This window comes from Mercenaria mercenaria, chromosome 3 (genome assembly GCF_021730395.1).
Source record: "Mercenaria mercenaria strain notata chromosome 3, MADL_Memer_1, whole genome shotgun sequence".
NCBI classification, from domain to species: Eukaryota; Metazoa; Mollusca; class Bivalvia; order Venerida; family Veneridae; genus Mercenaria; species Mercenaria mercenaria.
This window is the reverse complement of record NC_069363.1, coordinates 46,271,192-46,290,800: the sequence shown is the minus strand read 5'-3', so window position 1 is coordinate 46,290,800 and position 19,609 is coordinate 46,271,192. Positions and strand designations below refer to the sequence as shown.

General features: G+C 35.3%; 1 protein-coding gene across 1 annotated transcript; it reads left to right on the top strand.

Moving 5' to 3' along the window:
* The first annotated feature begins 1,036 nt into the window (after window positions 1-1,036).
* Window positions 1,037-19,342, top strand: LOC123523538 (E3 ubiquitin-protein ligase RNF170-like). Its single transcript, XM_045301205.2, has 6 exons — window positions 1,037-1,158; window positions 12,237-12,354; window positions 13,707-13,951; window positions 14,884-14,957; window positions 16,733-16,852; window positions 19,020-19,342. The coding sequence occupies exons 2-6, from the start codon at window positions 12,251-12,253 to the stop codon at window positions 19,293-19,295; spliced, it is 819 nt and encodes a 272-aa protein (XP_045157140.2). The 5' UTR covers window positions 1,037-1,158; window positions 12,237-12,250; the 3' UTR covers window positions 19,296-19,342.
* The last annotated feature ends 267 nt before the right edge of the window (window positions 19,343-19,609 follow it).

Sequence of the window (19,609 nt, the reverse complement as noted above, 5' to 3'; positions counted from 1 at the left end):
CAATTTTTCCCCATAGACTTTCATTATAAGACATACAGACACTAAATAGAAAAATGGCGTGAAAAAAAATAGTCCTTAGTTGTTTTGCTCTGCAGAGCTATTTTCCTTATTTTCTTTGCATTTTTTTTTGCCAAAATCACATGACAGATCTATGCTTGACATGTAGGTAGCATTTTCATAATGAAATAACAACATGACAAAAATTTTCATGGAAACGTAGATCATACACCACCAGTATAATTTGGGGTCTCATTTTTTAGCTGCTTTTGTAGTTTGTGTGTTTGACTGGAATTATTTTTCTTGCATCAAACATGACCCCCACTTTTCTTTTGATTTTTAGTTAGCACTGACAATATTCTTCAAGAAAATGTAAGTTACAGACATTTAAAATGGGTCCTGATGTGTGCTGCGGTCATTGGAAATAGGTCAATTTTATATAGAATAAAGAACAACAACTATTTAGTGTGTTATAACCTATAACATTATGGTGTGTACGGGCTTCTAAAAATCGAAACATATGTATCTAATCGCGTTTTTTTATTCAAGAACTATATTATTCCACCAAAATAATGGAAAAAGCATATGAATAGTGATACTTTGTGTGAAAGATATGCCCCCACCACCATGTTTACATCGTAACTTATAAATGGTATTCACTGATTTTCTAATAACAAATGTTGTATATGTATTTTTTTTTTTGAGGTATTAAAATTAGTAAAATTATATATTTGCCTCATCTGATTTTTAATTTTTTATTGTTTGTATTAACAATACTTTGCACTAAGTGCATGCTTGATTTAAAAAATACATTTTCAGTAATTTTCAGTGGTAGAATAGCAAATGGCTGGCTAGCTGATTTGTTTAGCAAATAACTCGCAATACAATAGGTAACAACTATCATGGTCATACAAAAGGTATGAATATAAGTTTTAACTTGTCTCAGTGATAGTTTAACTGAGCCACAACACTCAGTTTGCATACAAAATAAGATACGGTATGTACAGCAAATAGACACAACTATAATCTTGGTCATATTAGCGCGTGCAAAAATCAAGCGTTTAGCTGATAAGGTGATTCGTCGTTAGTTTCTTTTTCAAAACGGCAAAACAACGTAATTAGCAACTTAAACAAAAGTTTGTGATAGTGGCTGATTTAAAAGTAAGAGGAACTATGTCTAAAATTTATGGCACGAAATGTCTAGAGTCAGTGTACCCGGTTTCGCACACATTTCCTAAGAATACCTTCCTTTCTAACCAAAAGTGATTAAATTTGAGTTTACCTGTATATGTTTAAATAAACACATTTATTTCGGTTTGAAACAAGTTACTTTCATTTCCCACTACAATGACGTCATACCTCTTAGTGTACTTGATTTGGATAACATATTTTGACCAGTTGTTGCATTTAAGTGTACCCGGTTTCGCACACCCTGCTATTTATAGAATTCAGTGATAACAATCAAAGAAGTATAAAATAAACAGAATGGCAACTGGCTGTAATCTCGCGTGAGCTCGTGTCAGAGCGTGATTCGGCGTTATCTTACTAAAAACAAACATCGGCGAGCATGGAGTTACAATTTGTACCTTTAAAACTACATTTAAAAACATGTTAGCTTCTAAAACAAAATTAGTTTAATGTGAAATGGTCTTAATTAAGACACGAAGTACACGTTTTTGTTTTGCCATCGAAAGACGCGTGGTCATACGGTGATAATTATTTTACCGATGAATAATTGCTTTCGCATACAAAATGGCGCGTGGAGAAACGAGATCTCGTTTTTTTGTCACGGGAGGTTGGCGAGATTTGCTCTATATGCCTTTCAAGTTGCCAATCTATTTATTTTTATAGCTCTTTGTAACAATGCAGTTACTCAACAGACAAATATCAATTAACTATTTAACCATTTATCTAATTCAATTTAAACATATATCTTCCATTAAAACATCTGAAAGTGAAATTTAAAAGCAGTTATGAAAGTGGAAGCTAGGTACCAGACCCTGTTTTTACTTCTAAAAGCAGAAAAGGCTAAAACAACTGAATACATCTGGAACAACTGATACGGGGACTGGAAACAGGCATTTATCTTATCTGATGCTGTTGTCCAATCGAAGCGTATGCCGTAGGTTATTCTGCAATTACTCAAACACTTACGCCTTACAGTTTAACTCGTCCTTTCAGTGAAAATCTGGGAAAGCATTTGTTGAATTTTTTGTTGAAAACAAAAGTTCTGCCATGAAATTATTGCCTGCATCTGTTTTTAAATGGAAAATATCTACATTAATGTTACTTTTTGCCCTGTGAAAATGGCTAAATCTAGACTTGTCTTACCCAGAGAGAAAGATGTCGTTTTTTACATGATATTTGCCTTGTTGATTCAGAGTATTTAGAATAAAAAAATTAGGACATATTTTAATGAAAATAGCAAGTCAAAACTGTAAACTGTTGCCTGAAAATATTTGTTTATGATATTGCTCTGTTCTTCACCATTTAAATGCGTGTTAAACCTAGATGATTTTCTGCAGTTTTATCTAAAAGTTCGGAATACTAAATGTAACTTCGTTGTCGGCCTTTTTTAAAAAAATATTGTCATTTTAATTTAAATACATTGTATTTTTCACACATCAGTTTTAAGATTAAATTTATTAAACTAATGTTTGGAGTTTAAACAACAATTTCGTTTGAAACATTCCCTACGTTCAAGGAGAATGTTTGTTTCTGTATGTAGAAATCTGACATTATAAACAATAATTATAATTATGGCTCTACAAGATTAAGAAAAGTGTCAGCTTTCTGTTATTTTCCATTTAATTTATTCAAATCCAACAAAAATCGGCCCTTTGATAAAGGTTTGAAGTTACGTGGTAAAATATTTCTTCAGGGAAGTGAGCTCGAGTTAATTCATAATAATTAAGCATATCACCACATGCAGTCGCATGCTGTTTTTGCTTCAGAATCCCTTTAGATCAATCTCTGATCATCTAATTATCGCCACTTAACATGTGACTGGTAAACCCTTTGAACAATAAGTGTTATAGCTCCATGATTAACATGAGGTAATATGCTAATTACGCGCTAATCGATAGTGGCGAAAACAAAATATCGATCACTAACGACTGGTCGATATTTACAGGTATGGACGACAGCATAGTACAGATAAATGTATTGATTTATACGGAGTTTCTACTCCCCGTATTAGACCTTCCTGAATACATGAAACAAAAATAAAACAATAGAAGCTGTTGAATTACAAAAGACCCCCGCAAGTCTAATTATTCGCTTAAGTTCTCTGTTTTAATAAAAACATAAAGCAAACAATCAAGTTGAAGCCATTTTGCAGGTTGGGGGAACTTCAATAACTGTTGAAATATTTTTTCATTTAGGTAAAGCAGTAGGTAAATACTTACCTGTATGATGGAATAGTTATTTTTCAATTTATTTTGCACCTTTTTGTTGTTGGCATAGCCATTTTTTTCATAAAATTTAATATTTTTCAGCCCGCCTATTGGCCTCCATTCATATTGTTATTGTTTTCATCTGCACTTACCAGAACGAGGCTCCAGTGGGGAAGGACCCCTTGTGTCAAACAATGTAGGGAATAACTCAGTTTCGTGAAATGATAACGGAGAATTGTTGAATTTTCTGCTTTATTCTCACAAAGTACATGAATTTACTGGGTGTGTGAAACCGCGTACAGTGCGAAACCGGGTACACTGACTCTACGTCCCTGGAAAGTAAAGGAAGATAGATACAGTGCTGTGTTTTTGCAATTCTTGGACTGTTTTTTTAGGTTATCAACATTCATAATAAATTAGTGACATTATTAGCTAAAAAATATTCAGCACAGAGATATATATGCTGTCACGGATCTCTGAGCTGAAACTAATCCTGTATTGATACCTAATCAGAAATGGTGCCAGTAGTCTGTCACACTATAATTTACTTGGTCCAAATAATGGGATGTTTCGGGACTGCGTGATAAATTTTGACAGTTGCAGTCTCACATCCAAACTTAATCTGCATATTTCTGTTAGGAAATCCCCAATGAAATCCGTTGGGGAACATTTTCTGGTACATGTACAAAGTATTTATAATGATTACATCGCTGAAAATTAAATCATAAACTTGCCTTGCTGACATTTTATGAATGTTTATTTTGTATTTTGTTTCTGCAATATAGTGAAATCGGCAGTCTGTTGTTTATTGAAACCAATACCTGAAACTGTAGACTATTTTGTATGACATATATTCAGATAAATCAATACACAGCAGTGTTCGAAATTCACGGTAGTCCGACAGCCCGTGGCTACCAAATTTCAGCTCGGGCTACCGATTTTCCACAGGTACAAGCCCGACTGGGCTACCGAATTTTCCTCATTTGTTTAAAAAAAACATGCTAATTAATCGAGTACTGCATCGTGATTTTCCAGACTGAGAAACGCTTATGGAATTATTGGTTTTTGCACTCTTACATGTTGACAATCAAACACAGTGTCAAAGACGTAACCGCAGCTCTAATTGGCTGAACACAATCACCTCTAGCGTAACGGATAATTTGATTAGCTTTCACACTTCTCGCGAAAATCTCACAAGTACCTGCAGTAGGTGGAGCTTAAATTATGCTATCAGCGTGTGTGTAATGTGTATTCAGCACTCGGTATTACATCTTACAAATTGTCAACAGTCCGAGTTGCAGTAATTGGCGAGTGCGGATCCTAAAAAATCGGGCATAACAGTTTAGATTTCGTTTTGGCAAGGAGTGTCATGTCCGATGCTTTTGGATTCTGACGATGCTGATCTGGACTGGAGTATTTCGAGTTAAAATTTTTCAAAAACATGGCAAACATATACTGTATGTCTTTTTTATTACTTCAAACATGCATAGAGATGTCTGTAAAACAAAATGTTATATGGTGCAAAAATTATGTATTTTAAGGTGTTAAAGTTCGGGCTAGTGAAATTGGTGTTGGGCTTGGAAATTTTTTAATCTGGTAGCCCGAACGGGCTATTGGATTCAAATCTGAATTTCGTACACTGACACAGTGTCAGAGAAAGTAGATAGCTGCAATTTTGTTGAATGATAACATTCAACATGCCAGTGTGCGACATCAAAGAGCTATAAAAATAAATAGATTGGCAACTTGAATTAAGTTGAAAGGCATATAGAGCAAATCTCGCCAACCTCCCGTGACAAAAAAACGAGATCTCGTTTACCGGAAGTGGCGCTTTCTCCACGTGCCATTTTGTATGCGAAAACAATTATTCAGCGGTAAAATAATTTCACCATATGACCAGGCTTCTTCCGATGGCAAAAAAAAGAACGTGTACTTCGTGTCTTAAGACCATTTCACATTAAACTAATTTTGTTTTAGAAGCTAACATGTATTTTAAATGTAGTTTTAAAGGTACAAATTGTAACTCCATGCCCGCCGATGTTTGTTTTTAGTAAGATAACGCCGAATCAAGCTCTGACACGAGCTCACGCGAGATTACAGCCAGTTGCCATTCTGTGTATTTTATACTTCTTTGGCGACATTAACGGTAGCCAATGGCTACGAAAAATCGGCTCGGGCGACAGAAAGTCGGCAAACTGTAGCCCGATGGGCTATGAAAAATTCTGAGGAATAAATTTACCAAAAAGATCATTGCAAACCTGGGAGCGAATTAGTCGCTTTGAAGCTTCAAATTTCGCTCATATCTAACCTCAAAGCGAATTCAAGTCATCCGATTTTTTTTTTTGGATGTGCACTTGCTACTTTATGTCATAATGTATGTGGAATACACATACACACATGCTGAGAGCATAAATTTAGCTCCGCCTACTTCAGGTACTTGCGAGATTTTCGCGAGAAGTTTGAAAGCGATTCAAATTATCCATTTCACCAGAGGCAATTGTAATAGGCCAATCAGCGCCGCGGTTACGCCTTTGACACTTAGCGTTTAAGGGGGAATGGTACTTTGTCAAAATTTTAGATTTGCTAATAGTCGTATATACCAAAATAAACTTGAAGATATTTCAAATTTGTATAATCATCTTTTAGAGCGATAAACATGCGTATGACGTTACCATGACGTCGCAAACATGACCCGTTTTCGCACTTTTTACGTCCGTTAATGGTAGCACTAAAATAGTATAAAACTCGATACTACAAACATATTTTTGGCGTCAATGCATTAGATTATATATCAAACGACAGAATAAAGCAATTTCTTAGTGATCATTAACATGAAAAGGTATTTTCTATCCGAATTTTCGAAGGAGGTGCGAAAACAGACATTTGGTTGTTTAAGAAAATTCAGGGAAAAAATCGCTTCTGGTCCATTTTGCAAAAAAATGGCCCGTGGAATTTTTGCCAAATTTTTGTATGTAAAAATTCATTATTTTGTTAATGGCTGTGCCAAAATAGGAAAAAGTTCACCGAAGCGTTTTTCTAGTACAACCGTTTGAATTAGAGCATTGTGACGCAATAAACAACGTCGCTTAAGACATGACGTAAGCACGTGAATATTTACATTATTAGCCTTATTTTTACACCAGTGGCTGCAAAGATGGTGCTTTCCATACATATGTGGAACTATGCTTTCTAGCGCCTGTATCAATTCAGCTTCTCCTTTTTGTTTGTCTTGATTGACAGCGTATGTGAAATTTTTAATGAATGATGATTTCACTTTTTCGGTTAATGATGGACAGGCTCGACTAATCTTTTCAAGTTTATTTCCTACGATCCGTTTTGTATGTGCTGGATCTGAAAATTTTACAATGTCAGAATTAACTTTCTCCCTTGTTTATTTCGTTGCTGCAGAGTCATCGTCCTCTATAATATGTTTGTACATCAGTCCAGAATTGCTTGCCTCTTTATGCAATTGAGCACGAATATCGGGCTCCATAGCTTTTACAGAATTGCTCCAATTTTTTGGCATCTGTGAAGTTGACCATATTTAATTGTTTTCGTGTAAACTTTGATAAGTTTTCACACAGTTATGTTACTTTCAAACATTACATATGTTGCAACAATATTTGCTATTCATTTATAAACTTGAACCCATATAATAAAACAGTTATTGACTGTTAAGCCATCGGATATGATGTGATATTCAACGGAAGAGGACAATATTGACCTCTTCCAGTGAATACCATAGCATATCCAATGGCTCAAGGGTCAATAATAATATAATTTTCAAAACGAAATTAACATAAATAATTGACAGAAAACTCAATAAAAATATTGCTCTTTTTCACTCTAACTTTTAGAAAATTATTTTACTTATATAGCAGTCATAGATAATTATCACTCACACGGGTGTGTTAAATTTGCATATAAATTAGTTTTGTATGTGTATTTATTTTATATAATAAGTTGCTTTGAAACAAACATAATATTTTGATGGCAAATTTATATTTATAGATAGATTTATTGATAATATTTCTTTAGTACTAATATTTACGAGATTATCCCATTTTTGTTTTCATGCAAAAATATAGCCAAGGGAGACAAACAGATACTGATTAATTAAGTACGGCTGTTATATACATTCTTATTACAGAAACACAACCTAAAGTATAGATTTGTACCAGCATCGTGCTGACTTGTCAGGAAATTATCAGTAGCGCGGTACGGTGACCTCGGAAAAGGGCCCATAACATGCGAGATTGTCGGCTTATATAGAAATTCCAAATGAATTCATATTATTGTTTGTTTTGATTGATTAGAATCCTGTTTTACGGCCCTTTCAGTATTTCAGTTATGTCAGGCAGGTAGACAAGCTTACTGCCGCTCATTGGCTGTTTTTTTATTAAAAATATAAGCATTCTTAATTTATTAAGACTTATTATATAGCCATTCTATTCAAACTTATTCTTTCTAAAATACGTGTAAAATAAAAGCTCAGTACATAATCCAGGATCGGGAACGGATTTAGCATCTTTTTGAGTGATCGTTCTCTAGTGTATACTGCTAGTTTCTATTTGGACCAACATTGCAAACTTTAATATATTTTTTATTGAATTTTAGGAAAGACAATATTGTGAACCAAGCCGCGAAACAAACGGCATCTGGACGAACATTCATCATTCTATATTGTTATGTCGTCATGTAAACGGAAGGGGCACCTGTCCGTGATGGCATGTTTAAAATTCATAATTTAGTCGTTTCTATTCAGGCTTTTTTCCCCGTCCTGTGCAACAAATAACAGAAATATTTAAATGAAATGAGCCGCGCCTTGTGAAAACCAACATACGGTGGCTTTGCAGTCTGGTCAGGATCCATGCTGTTCGCTAACGGTTTCTTAAATTGCAATAGGCTTTAAAAGCGAACAACATAGATCCTGACAAGACTGCGCAAGCTGGTCTTGATCAAAGCTAGTCGCAAAGCCACTATGTTGGTTTTTTCATGGCGCGGCTCAAATAACATATGTTAAAACAGGTAGAACGGTAATCATTTATGTAAATGTTTTGACGTGTAATCTTTGCAAACAGTACACGGCGGAATCTTAAAATTCATACGTAAAATTCGAATTTTAAAATTCCGTTGTACTGCTTGCAAAAAAAAAAATAGCGTATATATATGAACTGTCAACTTTTAGGACTGCCTACGTGGTCTGATTCACTGAGATATCTCACTGATGGAGGACTGTAAGTTCGAGCCCCGCTACCGAACATGGCTCTTTATGTGAGAACACTTGGTAGTTTGTGTCGGAGGTTAGGGGTTTAGTACTGGTCGTTCCCAGGAACAATGTTTAAGGAAACTACCCGCCATACTGTTGAAACGAGCGTAAAAACTTGATTCAGAAAATTAATCAACTTTTTTGACAGCCTTATTACTGTAGTACTTACTTAAATTCTATAAATCTGCCTTTAATTGTATCATTAACACAATTTAAACGAAATTCACATTCGGACAGAACTTTGCGGAAATGTTTGTATTTTAATTATCCCATGCTTACCTAATGCAGCTGCAACGTTTATTAAATAGGGGTTCCGTAAAATGCCATAGCATTTTAGATATTTAAAATGTAGTACACTATATAGACCATACTTAGTTTCGGAAAATAGGTTTTTTCCAGTAAAGTCTTTGTTTTGAGTTTAACGCCATTTTTTCAACAGTTTTTTTTCAGTCATATAACGGCGAGCTGTTAACCTAACAAGTTTTCCTGGATTCTGTACCAGTACAAACCTGTTCTCCGCAAGTAACTGCCAACTTCCCCACATGAATCAGAGGTGGAGGACTAATGATATCAGACACAGTGTCGTTCATCAAATAGTCACGGAGAACATACGCCCCGTCCGAGGATCGAACTAGCGACCCCGAGATCCGTAGACCAACGCTTTTACCTATTGAGCTAAGCGGGCGGGCTTCAGTAAAGTCTTTTTCCGCATATTTTGCAACCATTGTCAAATACATTACCAAAATATGCATAATCGACGATTCTTCTATTTTGCTTTTCTCCGTTTTATTATCACTCCCGACACTCCCTTTCTTCAAAAACTTAACATTTTTAGCCTTCTGAACTGTCCGTATTTATCGCGACTTATTTTAGAGAGCAGCTGAGTTTGAAAAAGGTGCATGCAGTGGCTATTGAAATGAAAATCAAGAACTTCTAGTAATTTAAAAGATACGCACTTTTCAATGAAAATATTTTGGAATACTGCATGTTATGAAATGTGTAATATTTTTACGATTAGATTGAAATATTTAATTCATGTCTCATAACTGCTTGTTTATAGGTTTCCAGGTAGAATTATGACATTTAAAATAAACACATGTAACGTTACATAACGATTACATGTCTTTTAACGACGCTGCAGTAGTCAAGTTCAAACGGTTTTACTACAAAAACGCTTCGGTGAACTTTTTTCTATTTTGGCATAGATATTAACAATATAATGAATTTTCACATACAAAAATTTGGCAAAAATTCCACGGGCCAGTTTTTTGCAAAATGGATCAGAATCGATTTTCTTCCTGAATTTTCTTAAACAACCAAATGTCTGTTTTCGAACCTCCTTCGAAAATTCAGATAGAAAATACCTGTTCATGTTAATAATCACTAAGAAATTGCTTTATTCTGTCGTTTGATATATAATCTAATGCATTGACGCCAACAATACGCTTGTAGTATCGAGTTTTATACTATTTTAGTGCTACCATTAACGGACGTAAAAAGCGCGAAAACGGGTCATGTTTGCGACGTCATGGTAACGTCATACGCATGTTTATTGCTCTAAAAGATGATGATATCAATTGGAAATATCTTCAAGTTTATTTTGGTATATAAGACAATCAGCAAATCTTAAATTTTGACAAAGTACCATTCCCCCTTAATTGTCAACACATGCGAGTTGTTTTCTAAAGAAATTGTCGATTAACTATGCGATTAATTGGAATTATAGACACAATTATTTGGCATCCATGGTAAAAGAATGACATGTAAAGTATTAACTTTGTAAAATTGACTTTGATGGATGAATTGATTTGAATATGTATTTCTATGTTTGACACGGTTTACTTTCAGTTTTATTCGAATGAGAAACTGTTCACACAAGTGGTGACTCGGTATTAATAATAAACCTCTTTTCATCCTGCATTCATATATTACACGATATGGCACCAAAAAATCGGCGGGTTAGATTCAGCACCGTCTTGAACAGAAAACAAATTTTTTTCAGATTTTTGTAATGAAACAATAATCACTGCAACTAAGAAAATGAATGGTCATCGAATCACTTCACAATTTCGAGGTAGAAATATAAAAAAATCCATGGAGTCTCCCCATTTCTCCCTAAAGTCTTCCCATTTCTCCCTAAAGTCTCCCCATTTCTCCCTTAAGTCTCCCCACTTCTCCCTAAAGTCTCCCCACTTCTCCCTAAAGTTTCCCCATTTCTCCCTAAATCAGTTTGAGGGAGAATTGACTTCTCCAAAAACAAATTGGGTCTAGCGAGACCCCTGGTTATTCTACTGTATAAAAAAAATCAAATCCATTATATATTTTTGCCAAGCTATTTCTTGTCTACAAAGCTGTTTTGATCTCGTTTCATGACTGAGAACTGTCTTTGACTTTCTGTACAATTTGTGAACACTGTTTCAGATTTCGAAATCAATTCTGAAAAACTCATACAGTGAAACACCGCTCGCTCGAGGTCGCAAGGGGATGAGCAAAATGCTTGAGTTATCCATGGTTTCGAGCGACCCAAACATATGAAAAAAATTGAAGTTTGTTTTATCAATTGTCATCGAGACCATTTGCAGAGGAATGCGTAATAATAACACACTCATGACATTTTCAAAAAACATATTACAAACGTTATTTATGATAGATCGTAAATGGCACATGTGAAGAAACAGCTAAGACATTTTTTTTTTATTTGAAATACTGTAATCGAATTCGCAATTTTCTTCTCCAAATTAAGATCTCATAATTATCGTCTCAATTATATGAAAAGGCTATATCATTTCCTCTATTTGCATGCAAACAACTGTTGATTAAAATATTAAGATCTCATAATTATCTTATCGATCCCGCAGAAAAAAGTAATAATTAATAACAATTTTGATGAATTAGATTTTTCTTCCACCTTACATCAATAATTAATCTCATTATCAGATCAAATATACCGACAAACAAACATTTAATAGTCGGGGAATAGACCATGCAATTCTCACGACGTGCGAAAATTTTAAATTAACCGATACATTCTGACTGAAAAATTTTGACACCTCTGCTCGAGTTTGCCATAAGCAACAAAGAGTAAATTAATACACAGGGACCAGGTGTCATGCTCGAGCGATCGAGTTATTGATGCTCGACCCAGCCATGGTAGAAAATAGAAGGAAATCGGCCGGGACCACGTGAATTGCTCGAGCGAGCCCGGGTGCTCGAGTCATCGATGCTCGAGCGAGCGGTGTTTCACTGTACAATATTCCAAACAATCTGAAATATATCAATATTCACCAACCTACAGCAGTATATTGAAAGAAATTAAATAAAACATTATTAGAATGAAAGTCTTGTTCGTTCTTTTGCAAAAATTGGTGGAGCTACGAAAAATTCTGTCGGGCTACTAAAAATTGAAAGTCTGTAGCCCCATTGGCTACTGTGTAAAAAAGTTAATGTCGCACACTGACATGCAAATGAAACCAATGAATCTGTTGTCAGAATGTATGCTTATAATGGAGATGATTTATGAATGATTCAAATAGGGAGTTTATAATATAATAATATATCGATTTTCTTATATCTAGACTGTCCAGGGAAGATGAAGAGAAATATGTGGATCGAGGGTATTGGAGATGATGCTTTGTATGCTGTGGGGGCCTTCTTTGGAATGTTTGTACCAATTTTCATAATGATGTATCAAAGGTATACAAATTAAATGAATATTTATAACACCTCATTTGAAAAGTTCCCACCTTTTGCAGTGTTATGCCATCTTGTCAGAAGTGTATATTGACCGGAGCATTATAATTACATGTATATATGGACCACGTAGGGTGATTAACATTGGCAGATTTTTCTATACATTGTTACAATTTTTGACCTGATTATTTATAAATTTGATTAGAATAATATTATATTGACTTGTAATTGCTTCTTCATAAATTTAGTATGACTATGATATAATTAACAAATAATCAAGGTCTCAAGACTTAGTGTTCTGTTGTCTACCACGGTGCAGAGTTCAGATGCGTAGGAATTGAACCATGAAAGTGTTAGCCCGAGTGGTTGAATACTGAAGCATCTGAACAATGAACCGTGGTATAATAGACGATAAATCACAAGAAGTTCTTGATTGTTTTCATTCTGACATGCTCGTTGAAATATTTTAATAAATATTATGCTGGACTTTTACGGTTTACCCGAGGAGTAATGAAACAGATGTTATGCAGCAATTTGATGTCATTATAATGCTCTCTTACCGGTCTGCATGTCAACCGTTGTTTATCGCAGAATATACAGAGCATGATCTCCTCCTTTGTAAATTGTTTAACTGGAAATGAAATCAAACCATGTTAGAATTAACAAATTATCAATGTCTTTGAGTGGTTTGTCGTCTAATTTTCCACAGTGCAGAGTTCAGATGCATAGGAATTGAACCACAAGGGCATTAGCCTGAGTGGTTGAATACTGAATCATATGAACAATGAACTGTAGTAAATTAGACAATAAATCACAAGAAGGCCTTGATTGTTTTTATTCTGCTCATTGACATATTTTAATAAATATTATAAAGGACTTCATTTACCCGATGAGTAATTATCTGACGCCATGCGGCAATTTGACGTCATAATGCTCCCTTACCTGTCCACGCATCAACCGTTATTTATTGCAGAATATACAGAGCTTGATTTCCTTCTTTGTTTAACTGGAAATCAAATCGAGTCATGTTAGAATGAATAATACATCACAATTTGACCCTTAAAATGCATTTTACCTACAGGGCAGTAAGACAAAGAATGATATATGAACCAAAGAAACCATGGCTACGAGTATAAAAAGCCAGCAGAGGCCCTGGAAGTACATTTTGAATATTTAATTTTGTTGACATAAGATTGTATCATTTCAGACAAAATGGCTTTTTTTGATGGTACATGAATTTTGAATTTGAATTGGCATTTCCTAAATGTTGTTTGATTTCTTGGATTAAGCAGCCTAAAATCCATGAAAATTAGCCCCCAAGAATAGAAATGTATTTGTAATGTATGGTATTTCAGAACAAATTCAGTTCAGCGAATACATCCCGAAAGTGAAGAAAATGTCCGAGAAACAAGAGAAGAGGTAGAACAACAAAGGGCCCAGCATGATCGTGAGACCCAGACACAGAATGCTGGCAACCAGCATGCAGACCAACAGACAAGAAATCGACCAATGAGAGAGAACCATGGGCAACATCAGTGCCCTATATGTCTAGGAACAGCAGAGTATGCAGTGCAGACAAACTGTGGACATATATTTTGTGGTACTGCTCTCATGCTTTATATCACTTAGTATTTGGTAAAACTTTAAAGCAGGTCAAACCACTGGCTGATAATATTTGTGCTGAAGATCTGTTTATTGAACTGGAGCAACATTTTGGAGAAAATGGATAGAGAGAAAAACATGCCTACTTTCTGTTCCAAACCATCTAATTAAAAAATTATTGACCACAAACTTTAAAATTCTCTGTCAGGAATTGTTTAAAACAAAAATGTTTAAAAGGCAACAGTTACTGTAAAACCATTTTATTTTGTGGGCATGAAATTTCGTGGTTTTGGTCCAAATGGCAATCTCATGGGGATATAAATACGTGGATTTCAAATTTTAAACATAAAATGAATGGGAATTTTAATTGTTCGTTGGGATTAAATTTCGTGGATTGACTCAACCACGAAATCCACAAAAATTAGTCCCCCACGAATATTAATGATTTCACAGTATCTAATTAGACGTAGAGCAGTAAAGAGTTGTCAGATGTTGAAATACTGGTATAAATGCTAGAAACTGAGAATTTAGAAAGCTATAGATACATGTAGCCTATCTCTATACATAGCTTGTGTCTTTTAAAGGGAAAATGAAAAAAAAAATCGTACTGACCTATCGTTCGGAGTTTCTTTCTGAATCTTGTGTGTTTATTTGTGATAGTTATCTGCTTTTGAAAACCATATACACTGTTGACAGTAATGTCTGAAAACACTATCTGAGCAGCTGTAAAAACATCTAAACTACTCGTTCTGGTAAATATTTCCTGCAGTGATGTTAATGTTATAAAATGCAATTTTCATAATTAGTGTTGTTAAATTACCAATTTTGCATTAATAGATCTTCATCTGTCAGTGTTTGCAATGATTGTGTAATAATTTTAGAGCATTACTAACAAAAGAAAAATGTACCCACACTTAAATATACTTACAGGTTTATGTTTGATAACATACTGGCATCATGGAAGATGGCTTGGACCTGTAATTTGTCCTGTTTGTAGACAGACAGTAAGTAGTATCCTTATTCTAAGCTGGTATGATCTGTTTGTAGACAAACGGTAAGTAGTATATCTATTCTAAGCTGGTATGTCCTGTTTGTAGACAAATGGTAAGTAGTATCTCTATTCTAAGCTGATATGGCCTGTTTGTAGACAAATGGTAAGTAGTAAATCTATTCTAAGCTGGTATGGCCTGATTGTAGACAAACGGTTAGTAGTATCTCTATTCTAAGCTGGTATGGCCTGTTTGTAGACAAACGGTTAGTAGTATCTCTATTCTAAGCTGGTATGGCCTGTTTGTGGACAAACAGTAACTGGTATACGTATTCTAAGCTGGTATGGCCTTTTTGTAGACAAACAGTTAGTAGTATCTCTATTCTAAACTGGTATGGCCTGTTTGTAGACAGACAGTAAGTAGTATCTCTATTCTAAGGTGGTATGTCCTGTTTGTAGACAAATGGTTAGTAGATTCTCTCTATTCTAAGCTGGTATGTCCTGTTTGTAGACAGACAGTAAGTAGTGTTTCTATTCTAAGCTGGTATGTCCTGTTTGTAGACAAATGGTAAGTAGTATCTTTATTCTAAGCTGGTATGTCCTGTTTGTAGACAAACGGTTAGTAGTATCTCTATTCTAAACTGGTATGTCCTGTTTGTAGACAAATGGTAAGTAGTATCTCTATTCTAAACTGGTATGTCCTGTTTGTATTCACACAGTAAGTAGTATTTCTATTCTAAGCTTGTATGTCCTGTTTGTATACAAATGGTAAGTAGTATCTGTATTCTAAACTGGTATGGCCTGTTTGTATACACACAGTAAGTAGTATCTCTATTCTAAGCTTGTATGTCCTGTTTGTATACAAATGGTAAGAAGTATCTGTATTCTAAACTGGTATGTCCTGTTTGTATACAAATGGTAAGTAGTATCTGTATTCTAAACTGGTATGTCCTGTTTGTATACAAATGGTAAGTAGTATCTGTATTCTAAACTGGTATGTCCTGTTTGTATACAAATGGTAAGTAGTATCTGTATTCTAAACTGGTATGGCCTGTTTGTATACACACAGTAAGTAGTATCTCTATTCTAAGCTTGTATGTCCTGTTTGTATACAAATGGTAAGAAGTATCTGTATTCTAAACTGGTATGGCCTGTTTGACGGTAAGTAGTATTTTTCTTCTGAAATGATATGGCCTGTTTGTAGACAAACAGTTAGTACTAAGTATCTTAAACAGAGGTATGTGATTTGAAGTTATCCATGTTGAGCATGATTGGAGGGACGGGGTCTGTACATCTCAGGTCAAGGCCACAGATATGGGCACTTACTACCTAAACCTACAGACAAGGACATTCCACTGTTGAGCATTTGTCATGTACTAGTGACATTTCTGTTTGTTGAGCATGATTCCACTGCACCAAAAGGCAGTCTGAGTGAAAAAAAAGAAGACTATTATGCAGTTTTACCTATGTTTATTGTTTACTGGGACCTTTAGAAATATAAGTCTGTAACATTATTACTTCAGGTTTATTCAAGTAGTTAAGCAGCATTGCTCGTTAATGGACAACTGAAGGTTAAAAACTTAATGTCATCTTGAAACTTAGTGTGGAAATTAAAAAAATGAGTAAAATTTTGAGGAGCGTGCCAGGTAAATTTTGATGTTAAGAAATGCTAAGGTATAATTATACCAGATCAAAAGCACATTATGCTGTGAATGGCATTTGACCTGTTTATTTTGAAATGTCAAAATTATTAAAATTTTATGTGAAAAGTAGTTCATATTTTATTTTCAGGTGACATTGATGTTGATAAATTTTACACAGGATGAACATAACAGTAATTCTGCTGAGAAAAGAAACATTGTAGATTCTATATATCAGTATAACAGGAGATTCTCAGGAGAACCAAGACAGGTATACAATCTATAGCAGTTTGTTTTTATTTGTGATATGATTTATCTTGATATAAGTTGCTTTGTTTTGGATGATGTTTTTCTCTTACAAATATGATTCATTGAAGACTCCTCAGATTTCAGTGGTGGATGAAAATTTGGTGTCTTTTTCAGTAAGGACAGGAACAAATGCTAAAATGGACACTATAATATTCATATAAATTGTTCAAATGTATTTGAATATGCATACGAGGGGTGATTGAAAAGTTTTGCAACCCACCTTCTATTTCTTTAATTAGCAGTCAAATCAACAACTTTAGGATTTCATTCCCTCAAAGTAATCTCCTTTGACCTTCACACAAAGTTTCAAGCGTTTAATCCAATTTTGAAAACATTTTTGATAGTCCTCAATAGGTATACCCTTAAGGCACTGATAAATTGCTGTCCCTAGGCCGTTTCGAGAGTCATAGCGTCTACCAGCAAGTTCAGATTTCAGTCTCGGGAACAAAGAATAATCGCACGGGGCCAGGTCCGGGGAATAAGCAGGATGGTCTAACACTCGCACCTTCCTTTCTGCCAGGAAATCCTTCACAAGTTGGGCTTTGTGGCTGGAAGCATTGTCATGTAGCAGTGAAATGTTCCGCATACCCTTTCTTGGTCGGCGTTTTTGAAATTTACGATCAAGCTTTGTCAAAACCACTTTTCTATAGAATTTAGCATTGACAGTTCTTCCTTTAGGCACAGGAACTTGGATGACAGGCCCTTTACAGTTGAAGAAAACGCAATATGAAACCTTGCGCACTGTTGCAATTCTCTTGGCAATTACGGGTCTCTTTGAATGTTTTGTTGCCCAAACACGATTTGAACACTTTCGCCGAGGTTCAAAATAATGTACCCATGTTTCGTCACCCGTTACCAATTCAGAGAACGCATTACCTTTACATTTTGAGTACAGCTTCAGTAGTGACTTGGCCTTTTTAACGCGCTCCCGTTTCTGCTGTGGTGTCAGCAAATGAGGGATCCAACGAGCAGAAATCTTTGTAACTTTGAGCTTTTCCTTTAGGACAGAATAAACTCGTTCCGATGATATCCCCGTAAGACGAGCTAGTTCTCGCAAAGTTATTCTAGCATCTTTCTCTAAAAGTTGTTTTATTTTTTTGACGTATTTGTCGGTGGTCACAGACTTTGGCCGCCCACTCCTTGGTAAATCTTGCAACTGCTCCCGACCCGATTTAAAATGGGATATCCACCTGGTAACAGTGCTGTAAGACACTTCGTAGTGTCCATATATGTCACAAATTTCAGCAAAAAGATCCCTTGCACTTAAACCCAAATGACTCCTTGCTTTAATGTAGGTCCGAATTTCTAGCCATTTACTACTTCTAAATCCAGGCATTTTTAACACAGTGTCACCGAGTAGAGATTTTCAGTTTGCTCGTTCTCGTAACATGTACAATACACATGAGTGAAATTTTACACATCAATAGATAAATGTTTGAATTACAAATACACGCAAAGTTGGTGCATGTATTGCACGTGGATTTCGAGATTTTACGGCAGTTGCAAAACTTTTCGATCACCCCTCGTATACAGATCATAAGTGTTCAAATACTCGATCCCTTCCTTTTGTTTGTCTGAATGTCTTTCAGGCATGGATAGAACCTTTTACTTTCAGCTAGCCATTTTCATGTTTACTTGGCCCGCCCGCTTAGCTCAGTAGGTAAGAGCGTTGGTCTACGGATCGCAGGGTCGCGAGTTCGATCCTCGGGCGGGGCGTATGTTCTCCGTGACTATTTGATAAACGACATTGTGTCTGAAATCATTAGTCCTCCACCTCTGATAATTCATGTGGGGAAGTTGGCAGTTACTTGCGGAGAACAGGTTTGTACTGGTACAGAACCCAGGAACACTGGTTAGGTTAACTGCCCGCCGTTACATGACTGAAATACTGTTGAAAAACGGCGTTAAACCCAAAACAAACAAACAAAAACATGTTTACTTGAATGAATCGAACCAAAATAAGGCTGAAATAATTAAAACATTACTTCAAGGTCTGTATTCAGCTTAATTCAGTCTGAAAGCACTTATGTAAGAAAAACCTTCAATCCAGGTGATATAAAATGAACTATTTAAATTAAAGGTATACATGTTTTTTACTCTGTATCAAAGTAATATTTTTTTCATTTCAGTGGATAGACTATATCAGAGACCTGCCTACTCTTCTGCGACACGCCATAAGTGAATTTTTCACCGTCGGAGGCCTTGTTTTCATGTTTAGAATTCGTATCTTAGTCATTTTTCTTCTAGCTTTCTTTTATTTCATTTCACCACTAGATATTATTCCAGAAGCTGTTTTTGGAATATTTGGATTTTTGGACGATTTGTTTATTTTGTTATTACTTGCAATTTATGTTAGTTTGATATATAGAAATGTTGTACAGCAGAGAGCCACAGCCAGACAATAATATTTAAGTGCAATTATTAAAATGAGCCATGCCATGAGAAAACCAACATAGTGGGTATGCGACCAGCATGGATCCAGACCAGCCTGCGCATCCGCGCAGTCTGGTCAGGCTCCATGCTGTTCGCTAACAGTTTCTCCAATTCCAATAGGCTTTAAAAGCGAACAGCATGGATCCTGACCAGACTGCGCGGATCCTTGCTGGTCGCATACCCACTATGTTGGTTTTCTCATGGCACGGCTCATTTGTTAATTTGTAAATAAATGTGTTAACATTGTGTCTACATTTGCAACAATAAACCTATATGACCTGTGTGT